General features: G+C 59.5%; 1 protein-coding gene across 1 annotated transcript; it reads left to right on the top strand.

Moving 5' to 3' along the window:
• Positions 1-1,857: 1,857 nt before the first annotated feature.
• Positions 1,858-12,983, top strand: Cacng8 (calcium voltage-gated channel auxiliary subunit gamma 8). Its single transcript, XM_090323018.1, has 4 exons — positions 1,858-2,208; positions 9,997-10,080; positions 10,816-10,956; positions 12,217-12,983. The coding sequence occupies exons 1-4, from the start codon at positions 2,034-2,036 to the stop codon at positions 12,981-12,983; spliced, it is 1,167 nt and encodes a 388-aa protein (XP_090179144.1). The 5' UTR covers positions 1,858-2,033.
• Positions 12,984-15,937: the final 2,954 nt, after the last annotated feature.

Here is a 15,937-nt window from a genome sequence, read left to right as displayed (position 1 = left end):
GGTGCACGAGATTTTCTGAATGGAGGAGGTGTTGGTGGAAGTTGGGCTCAGCAGGGGCCAGGTGTCAAAGACTTTTCTTTTCTTCCTTGAAGCTGGGACTCAGGGCCTGGGCTCTGTGCGTGAGCTTTTTTGCCCAAGGCTGGCGTTGTGCATTTGAGCCACCGCACCACAACCAGCCTTTTTGGTGCTTCATTGGGGATAAGAGTCTCAGAGCGCCTCCTGGCCACGGCGGGCCTTGAATGTCCGTCCTCAGCCTCCTGAGTAGGTAGGGCCACCATGAGCCCCTGGCTCCTGGCTAGGAGACTTTGCTTCCCCCCTTCAATTTGTGGGGCTTGAACTCAGGCTTGGGCGCTGTCCCTCGGCTCTTTTCTTCCCCCCTCCGGTTTGTGGGGCTTGAACTGGGCCTGGGCGCCGTCCCTGAGCTTTTTTTGCTCAAGGCTTGCACTCTACCACTTTGAGCCATTTGGGGTTTTTAGGTGGTTCATTGGAAATAAGAGTCTGGTGGATTTTTCTGCCCAGGCTGACTTTGAACTTGGATCCTCAGATCTCAGCCTTCTGAATAGCTGGGATGATAAATGTGAGCTACTGTCCCTGGCTGGAAGGTTTTTTTTTTGTTGTTGTTGTTTGTTTGCTTTTTTATCCAAGCCATTTTCCTGAGTCAAATGCATAGTAGGGTTTGGGGTAGGGGGAGAAGCAGCTGGCTGAACACAGGCACCCCCTAGGAAGCAGTTAAAAACCAAGATATTTGACTGCATGCCAGACCAGCAATGCCAGAATTCTCAGGAAGGACTCCAGCATGTGAATTGTGTGTGTGCGTGTGTGTGTGTGCGTGTGTGCATGTGTGTGTGTGTGTGTGTGTGTGTGTGTGTGTGTGTGCTGGTCTTGGGGCTTGAACTCAGGGCCTGGGTGCTGTCCCTGAGCTTTTCTGCTCAAGGTCAGCACTCTACCACTTGAGCCTCTGCGTCACTTCCAACTTCTTGGTAGGTAATTGGAGGTAAGAGTCTCCCGGACTTTAATGCCCCGACTGGCTTTAAACCGTGATCCTCAGATCTCAGACTCCTCAGCAGTTGGAAAGGCAGGCCTGTGGCACTGGCTCCGGGCGGCATGTGGATTTGTGGGTTCTGTGGGAACTTGGAGGTGTTTTACAGGGGTGAAGCGGGGAGGGAGGCCTGTGTGGACGCTGCATGGCTGCCTGAGCAAGCGGTGAGGGCCACTGGGGAAGGTTTTCCTCTAAGCGAAGAAGACATTGAGAGATTTATTTTTCCTACATAGAGGAAGCTGTGAGAAGCAGCAGGCATGCTGGAAAGACAAAAGGGGCTCGTGAGCACTGGTGTGGCCTAAGCCTGTCATCCCAGCAGCTCAGAGGCTGAGATCTGAGGATCCTGGTTCAAAGCTAGCCCGGACAGGAAAGTCCATGAGGCTCTTATTTCCCATTAATCACCAAAGAAGCCAGAAGTGGAGCTGTGTCTCTAGTAGTAGAGGTCCAGTCTTGAGTGAAAGAGCTCGGGCAGCGCCCAGGCCCTGAGCTCAAGTCGGGGGACTGCCTCCTCCAAAAGAAAAGGAAAAGGAAAAACTTGAGGGGTTCTGAGGAGAAGGGCTCTCCCTGTGAGGAGGCAGAAGAGCTGCCCCCCCAACCTGGGGGGACGGGGATGGGGGGCCAGGCAGGCTGGGGGAGGGTGGGGTGCTGCCCTCCAAGGAGATCAGGGGCCCCCATCTAATTCTTCCTCCCGCCCCTGCCTCCTCCAGCCAGGCGCCATGGCGGCCCCCTGACGCCCCGCCAGCCGCAGCCTCCTGCTCGCCGCCCCCTCCCCACCCTTCTGGCCCTGGGGGCCCCCTCTTCTGCCTGGCCGTGACCCCCCCCAGCCGCAGGCACGGCCCCGCCCCCGCTGCCCCGGTGGTGGCCCGCGGCCCCCCGGCTGCCCACGGTCAAGCTGGAGTCGCTGAAGCGCTGGAACGAGGAGAGGGGGCTGTGGTGCGAGAAGGGGGCGCAGGGCGTGCTGACCGCCGTGGGCGCCTTCGCCGCCTTCGGCCTCATGACCATCGCCATCAGCACGGACTACTGGCTGTACACGCGCGCGCTCATCTGCAACACCACCAACCTGACGGCCGGCGAGGACGCGCAGCCCCACCGCGCGGGCGGCGCCCCCGAGAAGAGGGACCCTGGGGGGCTCACGCACTCCGGCCTCTGGCGGATCTGCTGTCTGGAAGGTAGGATCCGGGCCTCCCCTCCCGGGCCTCCCCTCCCCGGCCTCCCCCAGGACTCCAGCTCCACTGGGTCTGCTCCATTTTTCGTGCCCTCCCTTTCTTCCTTGGACTTGAACTCAGGGCCTGGCCGCTGTCCCTCGGCTCTTTGTGCCCAAGGCCAGTGCTCTAGCACTGCGTCTGGTTTTGAGTGGCTAACGAGACGAGGATCCCACGGTGGATTTTCTGTTCCTGCTGGCTTCTGGTCGCCGTCCTCACATCTCAGCCTCCTGAGTAGCTAGGATTACAGGTGTGAGCCACCAGCGCCTGGCTCAGTTTACCTTCTTTTTTTGTGTATTTCACCAGTTTTTGTTAGTGGTAGTGGCCGTGGTGATGATGGTGGCTGTGGGGCTTGAACTCAGGGCCTGGGCACTGTCCCTGAGTCTTTTTGTTCAAGGCTGGAGCTCTACCACTGGAGCTACAGCACCACCTCGGGCTTTTTCTGAGTAGTGTATTAGAGGTAAGAGCCTCCCGGACTTTCCTGCCTGGCTCAGTGAGGTCTCTGATGACAGGAGATGACGGGTGACCTCACTCCACTTCCCCCCCAGACCCCCCAAGTCTGCAGCCCCTCAGCCCGTCTCCCATCAGGACCCTCCCCCTCCCAGCCATTCTGGTCCTCCTGGCACTCTGGCTCTACCTTCCTGCCCCGCATCCTTCCTTCAGCCGAGCCTCTTCCTTCACTCCACAGCCTTGCTTCTCACTGCTGCCTCTTTACGCATCGTCTATCTCGGCGCTCCCTTGCTCTGTGTGTGTGTGTGTGTGTGTGTGTGTGTGTGTGTGTGTGTGTGTGTGTTCGTGGTACCGAGGACTCGAGCCAGGGTCTTTGTGCATGCTAGGCAAGCACTCTACCACTAGGTCAAACTCCTGGCCCCTCTTTTCTTCCTCTTGCCTGTGTGCCTGTGTGTGTGCATGTGTGTACCAGTCCTGGGGCTTGAACTCAGGGCCTGTGCATTGTTCCTGAGCTTTTTCACTCAAGGCTAGTGTTCTACCATTTGAGCCACAGCTCCACTTGCAGTTTTCTGGCGGTTCACTGGAGATAAGGGTCTCATGGACTTGACTGGGAATGTGGTAGAGTGCTTGCCTAGCATGCACGAAGCCCTGGGTTGATTCCTTAGAACCACATGAACACAAGAAGCCAGAAGTAGCTCTGTGGTTCAAATGGTAGAGTGCTAGTCTTGAGCAAAAGAAGCCCAGGGACAGTGCCCAGGCTCTCAGACTGGCAAGAGAGAGGGAGAAGAAGGAGAAGGAGAGGGAGTCTGGCTTTGAACCTCGATCCTCAGATCCCAGCTTTCTGAGTAGCTAACAGGCGTGAGCCTGGGTGCCTGGCTAAATCTCCATGGTTGCTCTTCTGTGCTTGCCGCCTCTCTCTCGGCCTGGCCCATGGCCTCTTCCTGGCCAGCCCTGTCCTGCCCTCACCTCAGGCTTTCACAGGGGCCTCGAGTGTTGGCTGTGTGCTCACTGGAGCCCTAGAGCTCCTGTTGCAACCCCACTGCCCCCACGGGTGCCAAGAGACGGCAGTCCCCTTCGTTCACCCTCTGCCATCTCCTCTGTCTTCAAGCCAACCGCCTGCCACCAGCTGAGAATGCAGTGATCTCATTAATCCTTCGGTCAGGGGCTGGGAGCCGAGGCTGGGAGGTCAAGCACCTTGCCTCAGGCGGCTCCACGGTGCAATGGTGGGCTTGGTAGATGGGCTCTGTCTGTCTGATTTTTTTTTTTTTGCCAGTCCTGGGCTTGAGCTCAGGGCCTGAGCACTGTCCTTGCATGCTAGGCAAGCACTTTAACCACTAGGCCAAACTCCCAGCCCCTGTCTGTCTGATTTTTAATGGAACCCCAACTCTGAATCCCTGGCCAGCAGTGGAAGAGGGAGATTTCACCCTGAAGCCTTGGGTGATGTGATGGCAGAGGCCAGGGCTCTGCCCCGTGGTCTTGACAGCTTGGAGAGAGAAGTCCATTTCTCCATGGCCTCATCCCCTGCCCTCTCCTCCCTTCCTTCTCCTGAGATGCCCACCTAGAGTCAGGGCCCCCCAAGAGCGGCGGGCAGACACCCTGGGTACTGTGAGAAAGAATAGGGCCACCACTCATTCATTCATTCATTCATTCATTCATTCATTCGTTCATTCTCCAGTCATCCATCAACTAAGTTTTACTGACTTGGTGGCATATGCCAAGCTCTGCCCTTGATTCTCTCTCACTCTTTTTCCTTTTTGGGTCCAAGACCTGGGATTTGAACTGGGTATCTGCCACTTTTGCCCAATGGTTGGACTCTTAAGCAATAGAGAGGGAATGAGGACAGACAGGAATCTCCCGCCTCTAAATATCTCACGTGGTGGTGGTGGAAGGTAGAGACACATGGAGCTCAGTGTGTTATATGGAAAGGGAGCAGGGGTGGAAGTCGGGCGAAGCTTCACAGAGCAGGTGACACTGGAGGGCTGGACTAGACAGTGAGGGGCAGCCATGGACAAATCGGGGGGAATACTCTGGAAACAGCAGTTGCAAAGGCCCTGGAGTCAGAGAATACTGGGTGCGTTCTTGGCCACAAGCACAAGGCCAGTGAGGCTGGAAGAGGGAGAAAGGGAGGAGAAACGTAGTAGGAGATGTGCTGGAAGAGTAACAGGGTCCAGATCGTCCAAGTTCTTCTTTCTTTTTTCTTTCCTTTTTTTTTTTTGTTGGTTATGGGACTTGAACTCAGGGCCTGGGTGCTGTCCCTGAGTTATTTTACTCAAGGCTAGTGCTCTACCATGTTGAGCCACAGCTCTACTTCCAGTATAAGGGTCTTGTGGGCTATTCTGCCCAGGCTGGCTTTGAACCATGATTCTTAGTTCTCAGCTTCCTGAGTTGCTATGACTACAGGCGTGAGCCACCGCCCAGCTGAAGTTCTTCTTTTTTTTTTTCTTTGCCAGTCCTGGGCTTAAGCTCAGGGCCTGAGCACTGTCCTTTGGACTTTCTCAAGGCTAGAGCTCTACCACTTGAGCCTTAGCACCACTTCTGGCTTTTTTCTATGTATGTGGTACCGAGGAATCGAACCTGGGTCTTCGTGCATGCCAGGCAAGCACTCCACCACTAGGCCACACTCCCGGCCCCTGAAGTTCTTTTATTGTATTGCTTTATATTTTTTTTTCCCTTGATGTTTGTCCCAGAGCTTGAGCCCCAGGCCTGGGCCCTGGCACTGAGCTTCTTTTGCTCATGGCTGGCACTCTACCACTAGAGCCACAGTGCCACTTCCAGCTTTTTTGGTGATTCCTTGGAGATCAAAGCCTCATTGACTTTCTTGTCTGGGCTGGCTTTGACCCATGATCCTCGGATCTCAGCCTCCAGAGCAGCTAGGAGGACAGGTGCGCGCTGCCGGGCACGGGGAGAAGTCTGTGGGGCGTGGGTTGCACTGAGCATTGCTCCAGTCCTCTACCCACTGGGAGACAGCTGTCTTCTTCCCGGAGATTTCCGGCGTCTCCAGCATTGCCAGCTGTCCCCTGAAGGAGATGGAAATGGCCTCTGGCTCGGCCAGGGTGAGAATCACTTAGACCAGGGCACCTGAATCCAGTTGAATTAGTGGCCAGCTGGAAAAGAGGTGTTGCTGGATTTTCTTTCCTTTATTTGCTCTCGTCTGGTTCTTTCTGGAGGACGGCATGGCAGGTGCATTTCTGGGTTGTAGTAAACGTAAGTCACTCGCTGTAAAGTGCGGGGCTGAGCTGGGCTGGGTGTGAGCACATGGTCTGGTATTTTGGGTACTGGGGAAGCTCCAGGGCCCTCCACGAATGTCTGTGATATCCAAGAGCGAATGTGGCCGTGTCCCAATCCAACTTTTCCTTTTCCTTTTCACCCGACACCAAGCTGTGTTCCCCTTTGATCTTTCCTCCACGGTTGATCAATGGGGAGCCAGTTCCCGTGGGTGGGGGGAGGGGAGAGGCGAGCCACTCCTCATCCAGACTGCTCTACACAGGGCTCTGAGCCCCCACCCGCGTCCCCAGGCAGTCAGCCCCGGGGTGTCATGGATAAAGACGCTTAGACAAGGAAAAGGCACCGCAGTTCACGCATGTCACCCTAGCTACGGAGGAGGCTGAGATCTGAGGATCCCGGTTTAAAGCCAGCCCCGGCAGGAAAGGCCCAGTTAACTAACCAAAAAGCCAGGCGGGGGAACCGCGCCTCAGGTGGTGGAACGCTAGCAAATAAAGCTCAGGGACAGCACCCTGGCCTTGAGTTCAAAGCCCAGGACCTGCACACTGAGGCCCCATGTGTGCGTGCACATGCACGCACACACACACACACACACACACACACACACACACACATTCCAGAGACTGAGAAGCCAGACACGGGAGCTGAGGAAGGTTTGAATACAGGGGCTGAGCACTGTCCTTGAGCCACAGCACCACTTCCGGCCTTTCTATGTGTGTGGTACCAAGGAATTGAACCCAGGTCTTCCTGCATGCTAGGCAAGCGCTCTACCACTAGGCCAAACTCCCAGCCCTGTACCTGAGCTTCTTTTGCTCAAGGTTAGTACTCTACCACTTGAGCCACAGAGCCATTTTCAGCTTTTTGTTTGTTTTTGGCCAGTCCTGGGCCTTGAACTCAGGGCCTGAGTACTGTCCTTGAGCTTTCCTCAAGGCTCTACCACTTGAGCCACAGCACCTCTTCTGTCTTTTCTTTTGTAGCAGGGGGCTTGAACTTGGCCTGGGTGCCTTGTTCCTAAGTTATTCAACTCAAGGCTACCACCCTACCCTTCAGCCAAACCCCACTTCCTGTTTTCTAGAGGTTAATTGGAGATAAGGGTCACAGGACTTTTTGTGCCCAGGCTGGCTTCGAACCTTGATCCTCAGATCTCAGCCTCCTGAGTAGCTAGGATTGCAGGTGTGAGCCACCACTCTCAGCTTCTCTTCTGGCTTCTGGCTTTTCTATGTATGTGGTACTTAGGAATCGAACTCAGGTCTTCATGCATGCTAGGCAAGCACTCCAGCACCATGCCAAACTCTCAGTCCCATGTCCAGCTTTCTCTGTGTATGGGGTACCCAGGGCTTCATGCATGCTAGGCAGGCACTTTACCACAAAGTCACATTCCCAGCCCCACAACCAGGCTTTTAGTATGTATCCTGTGAGCTGGAGAAGGTGCATGGCAAGGGAGCAGAGGGAGGCTGACTTGAAAGATCCTATAGCTACCACTCATTCATCACTCACCATAACCCTGCAAGGAAGTGCTTTCTGTGTGTGTGTGTGTGTGTGTGTGTGTGTGTGTGTGTGTGTGTATGCACGCATGCAAGTGGGCACATGCTTGTCCTGAGACTTGAACTCAGGGCATGGGCACTGCCCCTGAGCTTTTTCACTCAAAGCTAACACCCTACCACTTGAGCCACAGCTATTCTTTTGACTTTTGCTGAGTAGTTCACTGGAGATAAGAGTCTCCTGGACTTTCCTGCCCAGGATGGCTTTGAACTTCGATCCTCAGATTTTGGCCTCCAGAGTAGCTGGGATGACGGGTGAGCCACCACGCCCGCAGTACTTCCTTTTCTTGTAGTACTGGGAGTGAACTCAGGGCTGCAGGCAGACAAGGCAGGCCCCGAGAGCCCTGTCCCCAGCTGAGGTGGCCACAGCCCTGTCCTAGAAGAGAAAGCCAAGGCTCAGGGAAGGAACAGTCTTGGTGGATGTCACAGGCTTACTGAGAGCAGCCGCGGGCCTGGACCGGGGTCTGTCCTGTTTCCTGGGGGATCCAGGGTGTGAGAACCAGACTTGGTGCTGCGGCTTGGGAAATGGGGGCCCCAGCACCCCCCTGTTTGCAATGTGCCTCTGAGATGGGTGGGGTGCAGGGATGGAGGCAGGACAGCCAGCGTGGGACCTTGGGTCATGTGTGGGCACCCAGCAGGCCGACCATGTGCAGGCCGCCAGGCACGGAGCACGGGCGGCTCTGGCCCCTCACAAGCTCTTGCTGGCCCTGTTGTTTTCAGGGATTTAAGTCAGTAAGCCCTGAAGACCTGAGCACCCACCTCCGTCCTGCCCCTGCCCAGTGGAAGTGTAAACCTGCCGCAGAGAGAACTCAACCTTTGCCCACAGCCATATTAAAGCAAAGAACAAAGAAGTGGCTGGAGCTGGGGCCGGAACCCCGCGATAGGTTACACATTCGCTCTCTACGTCAAAGCTGTGCTTTTCTGAGCGGCTCATGCTTGGTATCCAGGAGGCTCAGAGCTGAGGGTGGTGCTTCGAAGTCAGCGCAGGCAGGAAAGTCTGTGAGACTCTTCTTCTCCCCGATGAGCCACCACAAATCCGGAAGAGGGGCTGTGGCTCCAGTGAGTAGCTAGGGTGACAGGCATGAGCCACACCGGTGCCGCCATTCTTTCAGTGCCAACATTAGGCCCGGCCTGTGTGCTGAGCTGGAACGTTCTGGATGCTGTTATAGGACAGGGAATGTCACCCGCTTGCCTCACCAGGGTTTGAGTTCTGAGTCCCCAGCGCAGAGTGTGGGGTTCTATTCCAGGTGGAGCCTTGAACCTCTTCATACTCTCACATCAGCCTGCAAAGGACAGGTGCTGGTGATGGTGGTGTGTGTGTGTGTGAGTGTGTGTGTGTGTGTGTGTGAGTGTGAGTGTTCACATAAGCCCTCATGCTTGTCCTGGGGCTTGAACTCAGGGCCTGAGCACTGTCCTTGGGCTTTCTCAAGGCTAGAGCTCTCTACCACTTGAGCCACAGCAACACTTTCAGGTTTTTCTATGTACAGGTACCGAGGACCCGGGTCTTTGTGCCTGCTAGGCAAGAGCTCTACCACTAGGCCACATTCCCCGCCCCTGTTCAACCTTTCATAAGGGATGTGAGGGAAGCAAGCTGCCCACGAGGTCTCAGGACCAGGAAGTGGCAGAGCCTGGCTTCCTAGGGAGGCGGGAGACTTCAGTCCTGGCATCGCCCCCTCCCCAGCCCTCCGGCACACCAGCGCTCTCCGGTTCCCAGGGCACATTGCCTGTGTGAATGCACAGCCGATGCTCTAACAAGAGTTGAGCTGTTGGCAGTGACATCCACACATTCCTTCCAGTCCTTTCTGCTTGTCAGGATGAAGAATGCTACAAATTCCACCTGCTGTCCCCAGAGGGCGCAGCTCCAGGAGCTGCAGCTCCCCAGAGGACGCTGTCCAGCAGCTGCGTGTGTGTGTGTGTGTGTGTGTGTGTGCGCGCGCGCGCGCTGTGGTTCCGGAGTTGGAATCAGGGCTTTGTGGGTCCAGTGAGGTGGGCCCTCTCCCACCGACGTCACACCTCCAAGTCCTGCGTCTTGGTGTGTGTTTTGGAAACGGAGTCCAGCCCATTTTAATGCTCAGATCTCAGCCTTCTGCTGAGGCGCAGGCAGGAGCCGCCGATACCGGGCCGAAGCAGCCCCGAAGTGCCGGGTACCCCCAGGGCCCGCTTGGGAGGGGCCCTCGGCGAGACGGAAGAAATAAACGCGGGGGGGGGGGAGCGCTCAGTCCTGCGCTTGAACTCCCGGGGTTTCTGACAACAAAAGCACTCCACATGGCTTCCACCCCATCCTTCCCCACGAGCTTTCAGACTCCTCAAAATGCTCAGGCTCCGGAGGGCGCCTCGCCCTCAGGGGACTCCCCGCCCTCTCCCCCTCCTCCTCTCCGGACTGGTGGGAATACAGACCAGAGAGGCTGGGAGTTGCCCGGCCCGACATCAGCCCGGGACCGGGACTTGTGCTCAGGGGGAGGAGGGGGAGCGGGAGCAGCTTCTGAAGCTGGGGTCCCCCCAACTCTGAAGGCCCGCCTCCACCGCCCCGTCCCCGCTCCAGGGTTGAAAAGAGGCGTCTGCGTGAAGATCAACCATTTCCCGGAGGACACGGACTACGACCATGACAGCGCCGAGTACCTGCTCCGTACGTGCGGGCGGTGGGCGGCCGGTGGCGGGGGCTGGAGGGCGCAGGGGCGGCGCCCGGTCACTCGCTGGATTAGCCTGGCAGCCAGCCCGAGTCCAGATGCTGAGGTCTCTGGCTCCCCATTGGCTCTCCCCTCGCGTGTAGGGCGGGCCGATGGGGGATCCTGAGTGCCGATTGGTCGCCTAGCTGTGTTTGGACGCTGGCGGCAATTCCGCCTTGTGAGTGGTTGTAGAGTCCAAGGCTGTGATTGGCCGCCGCGCGGGGGGCGGGGCGTGGGGCGGGGCCCGGCCACGCACGGGGGGGGGGGGCGGGCTGGGGAAACCTGGGCTGTGATTGGCTGCCACCGTGAGAACGCGGCAAGGCTTGGATTATGATTGGCCGCGGGTCCTGCCCGGGCTGGGAAATCACCAAGCCTGGGCGCCTGGGGTTCCCGGGACGCGCAGAAAGGGGAGCAGAGATGGGCGGTATTAAGATATTCGATGGGAATCTGGAGACCTTCAAAGCAGAGGAAAGGGGAATGGAGGAAGGCAGTGGGAGTGGGCCAACAGAAGTTGAAAAGGTAGGGAGAGTCATTTAGGGAAAGGAAGAGTCGAAGAATCTCCCCAGCGAGAGAAGAATGTAAAGTGCAGAGAGAAAACGGTCCAGGGGAAAAAGAGGAGGAGGAGAGCGCAGCGCGGGGGGGGGGGGAGAGCCGCCCCCTGACGGCCCCCCTCCTCCTCTCCGTCCTCCTGGCAGGAGTGGTCCGGGCCTCCAGCATCTTCCCCATCCTCAGCGCCATCCTGCTACTGCTCGGGGGCGTGTGCGTGGCGGCCTCCCGCGTCTACAAGTCCAAGAGGAACATCATTCTGGGCGCGGGGATCCTGTTCGTGGCAGCAGGTGAGAGGGCGAGGGCGGCGGGCCGGGCCGTCCACGGGTCTGACTGCGCGCGGGGGCGTCGGTGCGCCCGTGCGCGTGCGCGCGCAGGGTCGCAATGCTGGCGCTGCGGTGTCTCCTGCGCCTGCGCGCGTGGGTGGGCGTGTGCGCGCGCGACCGCCCGCAGAGCGACGCGGCCCAGAGCGCCCCCTGGGGCCCGGCCGCGTCCCAGCCCCACCGCCCTAGCCCCTCCGGTGCCTCTGGGTGGGGAGCCCAGCCTGCGAGGCTCGCGGACCTGGAGCCCCGAGGGGTGGCGCTGGGGGGGAAGAGATGGGATCTCGGAGGCTGGAGAGGCGGGGCTGGCCAGGCCTGGGAGGGAGCGTCTTGGAGACCTAGGACACCCCACCCCGCACACAGCGGGCGCCTTAGGCCAGCAGTGGCCCAGTCCTGGAGCCTCAGGGGCCGGGCCCGGACCCACTCGTTGAGAAATGTCTCGGGGTCTGACCGTCAGCTAAGCCTAAATGAGTAGGGGTGGAAACCCCCGGGCGCGGAGCCCCTAGAGGGGCGGAGGAGTTTGGGAAGCTGGAGGCGTCCCAGTGGAAGAAGGGGAACCTGCTCTAGTCTCGCAGGGGAGGGCCCGGGTGCGCTTCCTCGAGGGGACACAGCCCACTCGGGATGGGCCGTCACGGCGTCCTTCTTGAAGAGTTCTCGGGGCAGCCAGGGTTTATATTGCAACCCGGCAGGGCGGAGCTGGGGAACCATCACAGCTGGGGTGGGGCCAGGCCAGGCGTTCAGACCCTCAGGAAGGGATGGCCAGCCGTGGCCAGGGCCACCCCAGCCAGGCTTCGGCCCGCTTTTCGCAGGGCCAAGCCCCGTAGGAGCTGGAACTCAGACGAATGGGTTGGTGGGTTCCAAACCACCAGGAGCAGAACTTAGACCTGTGGGGACCCAAGCCCGGTTAGGGGCGGGGCCTGGACAATGAGGGGCGGGGCTTCCCCGGCAGGGCAGAGGCCTAGACTGCGAGGGGCGTGGCATTGGCCAGTTGGGGCGGGGCCTGGGCCAGAGAGAGGTGTGGCCTAAGTCTTCCGGGGTGGAGCCTAGACGGTGGGGGCCGGACTTGAGCCAGTCATGGGCGGAGCCTTCGGCAGGTAGGGGTGGAGCGTAGGCTGGGGCCAGGACTGCAGCCGGTTTGGGGTCGGGGCCCGGGCCCTGGGGTGGAGTTTGGGCGGGGGGCGGGCGGGGGCCCTTGCGGCCTTGGGCTCCCATCTGACCGTCCCCGCCCAGGCCTGAGCAACATCATCGGCGTGATCGTGTACATCTCGGCCAACGCGGGCGAGCCGGGCCCGAAGCGGGACGAGGAGAAGAAGAACCACTACTCGTACGGCTGGTCCTTCTACTTCGGCGGGCTGTCGTTCATCCTGGCCGAGGTGATCGGCGTGCTGGCCGTCAACATCTACATCGAGCGCAGCCGCGAGGCGCACTGCCAGTCTCGCTCGGACCTGCTCAAGGCCGGCGGGGGCGCGGGCGGCAGTGGCGGCAGCGGCCCCTCGGCCATCCTCCGTCTGCCCAGTTACCGCTTCCGCTACCGCCGCCGCTCCCGCTCCAGCTCCCGGTCCAGCGAGCCGTCGCCGTCGCGGGACGCGTCTCCCGGGGGCCCCGGGGGCCCGGGCTTCGCCTCCACGGACATCTCCATGTACACGCTCAGCCGCGACCCGTCCAAGGGCAGCGTGGCCGCGGGGCTGGCGGGGGCCGGCGGCGGCGGCGGCGGCGGCGTGGGGGGCTACGGCGGCGCGGCGGGGGGCGCCGGGGGCGGCGGCGGCGGCGGCGGGGCCGGCGCGGAGCGGGACCGCGGGGGGACGGCGGGCTTCCTCACGCTGCACAACGCCTTCCCCAAGGAGGCGGGCGGCGGCGTCACGGTCACCGTCACCGGGCCGCCCGCCGCTCCCGCGCCCGCGCCGCCCGCGCCCGCCGCGCCCGCGCCGGGGACCCTGTCCAAGGAGGCCGCGGCCTCCAACACCAACACGCTCAACAGGAAAACCACGCCGGTGTAGGGCGCGCGTGTGACGGGAGCGCGCGGGCCGGGGGCGCGCGCGGCCGGGGCGCGTGCGCGGGCGCGCGTGCATCGAGGCCGCCGGGCCCGGGCCCCCCCCCCCCCCCCCCGCGCCCTCCTCGAGCGCGCCGGACGGAGACTGCGGAGCTGCGGGCCTTCCGGCGCGCCCCGACCCCAGTCCCGGCCTGGGGAGCCCGCCCTCCCCGCCCCCCCCCGCCCTCCCCTCCCAATCAGGGACCCCCCCGCGGGGGAGGAGGAAGGGGAGGGGAGGAGGGGCGCCGGAGGGCAGGGTGCGTTTTATTAGCAGTTGTTAATTAACTCCGATTATTTTTGGTGGGGTTCGGGGGCGTGGGGCGGGCCGCGGTGTCTTTTGCAGTTTTGAGCTGTTTTCTTTTTCATGTTTTGCTGTGTGCATGTGGGGGCGGGCGGGGGGAGGGGGTCTCCCAGCCCAGCCCAGCCCGACTCCTGGAGAGGGGCCTAGAACACATGAATATACACTTACACCTCCAACCCAGCCCACCTCCCTGTCCGTCGGTCCGCCTCTGTGTCCGCCGCGGGGTCGGCCCATTCGTCCCCCGCCGGGGCCCACGGCACCTGTTGTGGAACAGGTGCGAGTGCTGGAAGAGGCGCCTGGGGGGGGACGGGCGGGAGGGGGGACCGGCAGGGTGGGCAGGGCACCGGCAGGGTGGGGAGCGCACAGGCACAGGCACATTCATCTCTGCTTCGCTGCCCGCCCCGAGCCCGGCGCCCAGCACTGAATGACCGGGCCCAGACACCTTGCCCATCTCCGGTAGACCACGCTTGGCACTTAGGAGACATCTGACAAGATACCCGAGGAGCAGGAGGAGGAGGAGAGGAGGAGGAGGAGGAGGAGGAGGGGGCAGCTGGAGATGGACCGGGCCAGCTTGTGTAGACCCATCACCAACAGAAAGGGCCCTGCAATGGCTTTAAGCAGGACAGCAGCATGTACAGAATGTACAGAGAGGCAGCTAACACGCAGCACAAAATACTGGCCATGGCTCTGTCAAATTCACTCAGCCATGCTTGCCTGCTATCTGAGGCTGGTGGTTCCAAGCCAGCCTGGGAAGGAAAGTCTGTGAGACCTTTCAGCTCCAGCTGACCACCCACCACAGGCTAGAAGTAGCGCTGGGACTCAGTGGTCGGGGGCCTGCCTGAGTAAAAAAGCTGAGGGACAGCACTTAGGCTCCGAGTTCAAGCCCCCAGACTGGGGCACGTGCACACACACACACTCAAGCTCTTGTGGGAAGTGGCTGGTAATAACAAATACAGGGGCCCTGAGTATAGCCTAGTGGTAGAATGCTTGCCTAGCATGCATGAAGTCCTGGCTTTAATTCCTCAGGACCACATAAAAAAGCTGGAAATGGCTCTGTGTCTCAAGGGGCAAAGTGCTAGCCTTGAGCAAGAAGTGTTTAAGGACAGTGCCCAGGCCCTGAGTTCAAGCCCCAGGACTGGCAAAAAAAAAAAAAAAAAAAAAAAAAAGCCCAGGCATGGAGCTGGAGTGCAGAGCTGCAAAACCATGGAATGAATGCTCCACCAATTCATTAATTCAGCCTCTCCTCCTATGGACACCCTGAGTGCCTGCTACCCTACGAGGTGGTGGAGTAGGACCCTCAGAGGTGACAGGCCCCCACCCTGCTCTCAGCTTAGTGTCAGCACGAAACAGCAAACCCAAGCCCCATACCTGTAATCCTAACTACTCAGGAAGCTAACATCTGAGAATCAGAGTTCCAAACCAACCCCGGCTAGGAAGTTCGGGGGACGCATCCCCAATTAACTACAAAAAACGAAGTGGAGCTGTGGCTCAAGGAGCAGAGCCTTGAGCCTAAATGCTCAGGGACAGCGCCCGGGCCTGAGTTTGAACTCCAGGGTGGGCAGTTCAGCTGGTGCTGAGACGGAAACCACAGGGGTCACCAAACAGCTGGCCAGGTGCGGGCAGGGGAAGCTCCCCTGAGAATGTGGCACCCACAGCCCATGCCTGGCAAAAGCCCAGGGAAGAGAAACACCAAGCTAGGTTGGGATCATTGCTAATGGCATTGGGATTCTGAAGTGGAGGATCAGACTCGGATACACTGCCTGAGTTCTGTGGTAAGGGGTTTGGACTCTGTGGTAGGGGAGTGGGTGGTGATTGGTGAGGCTTGTGGAGCAGAGCAGGGCGGGGATGGATTTGAAGGGCACCCAGAATGCAGAAGGACTGCGTTTTGGTGGGGTATTTTTGATCAGCCAGCATTCCTGATGGCTGGATAACAGCCCCAGGAAATACTTCCCGCTGGGTGCTGGTGGCCCGTGCCCCTAAATCCTAGCCACTCGGGGGGTTGAGATATGAGGCTCATGGTTCAAAGCCAGTCCATGCAGGAGAGTCCGTGAGACTCTCATCCCCAAGTCACAGGAAAAATGGCGCTGTGGCTCAAAGTGGTAGAGCGCCAGCGATGAACAAATAGCCCGACTGAGGGCATGAGGCCCTGCGTTCAAAGCTCCAGTCTCAGAAAAGGTTGAGAGGGGGAAAATAGCAGGTTACGGAGATGAAGTTGGGAGCGTGGCGTTTTGGAGGTGCGGGTGCAGTGGACAGCGAGTGGGGAGTGAGGAACACTGGTAGCGGGAGGGAGAGACGCCTCCAGAGCCGACCGGGCTGCCCCAGTGGTGGTGCTGTGCTGGGCAGGGGCTGAAGAAGAGGACTGGGCAGGAGTAATTAAGACTTCCGTCTTGGGTGAGTTAGTTTTGCTCCTGTAAACTTAACTTGGGTGAGGCACCCAAGCGAGGCTATCAGGTCACAGACTGGATAGAGTCGTGGAGAGGTCATGGCTAGAAATATAAGTTCTGGAAAGGTCAGCATATTGGAGACATTGAAAGCCATAGGACAGGATAAGGTGACTTGTTAGGTGGAATGTAGTCCAGTACTGGTGGTTCATACCTGGAATCCCAGCTTCTCAGGAGGCA

The sequence above is a fragment of the Megascapheus bottae genome, chromosome 31 (genome assembly GCF_031878675.1).
Source record: "Megascapheus bottae isolate mThoBot1 chromosome 31, mThoBot2.hap1, whole genome shotgun sequence".
In the NCBI taxonomy this organism is placed as follows: Eukaryota; Metazoa; Chordata; class Mammalia; order Rodentia; family Geomyidae; genus Megascapheus; species Megascapheus bottae.
This window is presented reverse-complemented; position numbering and strand designations above follow the sequence as displayed.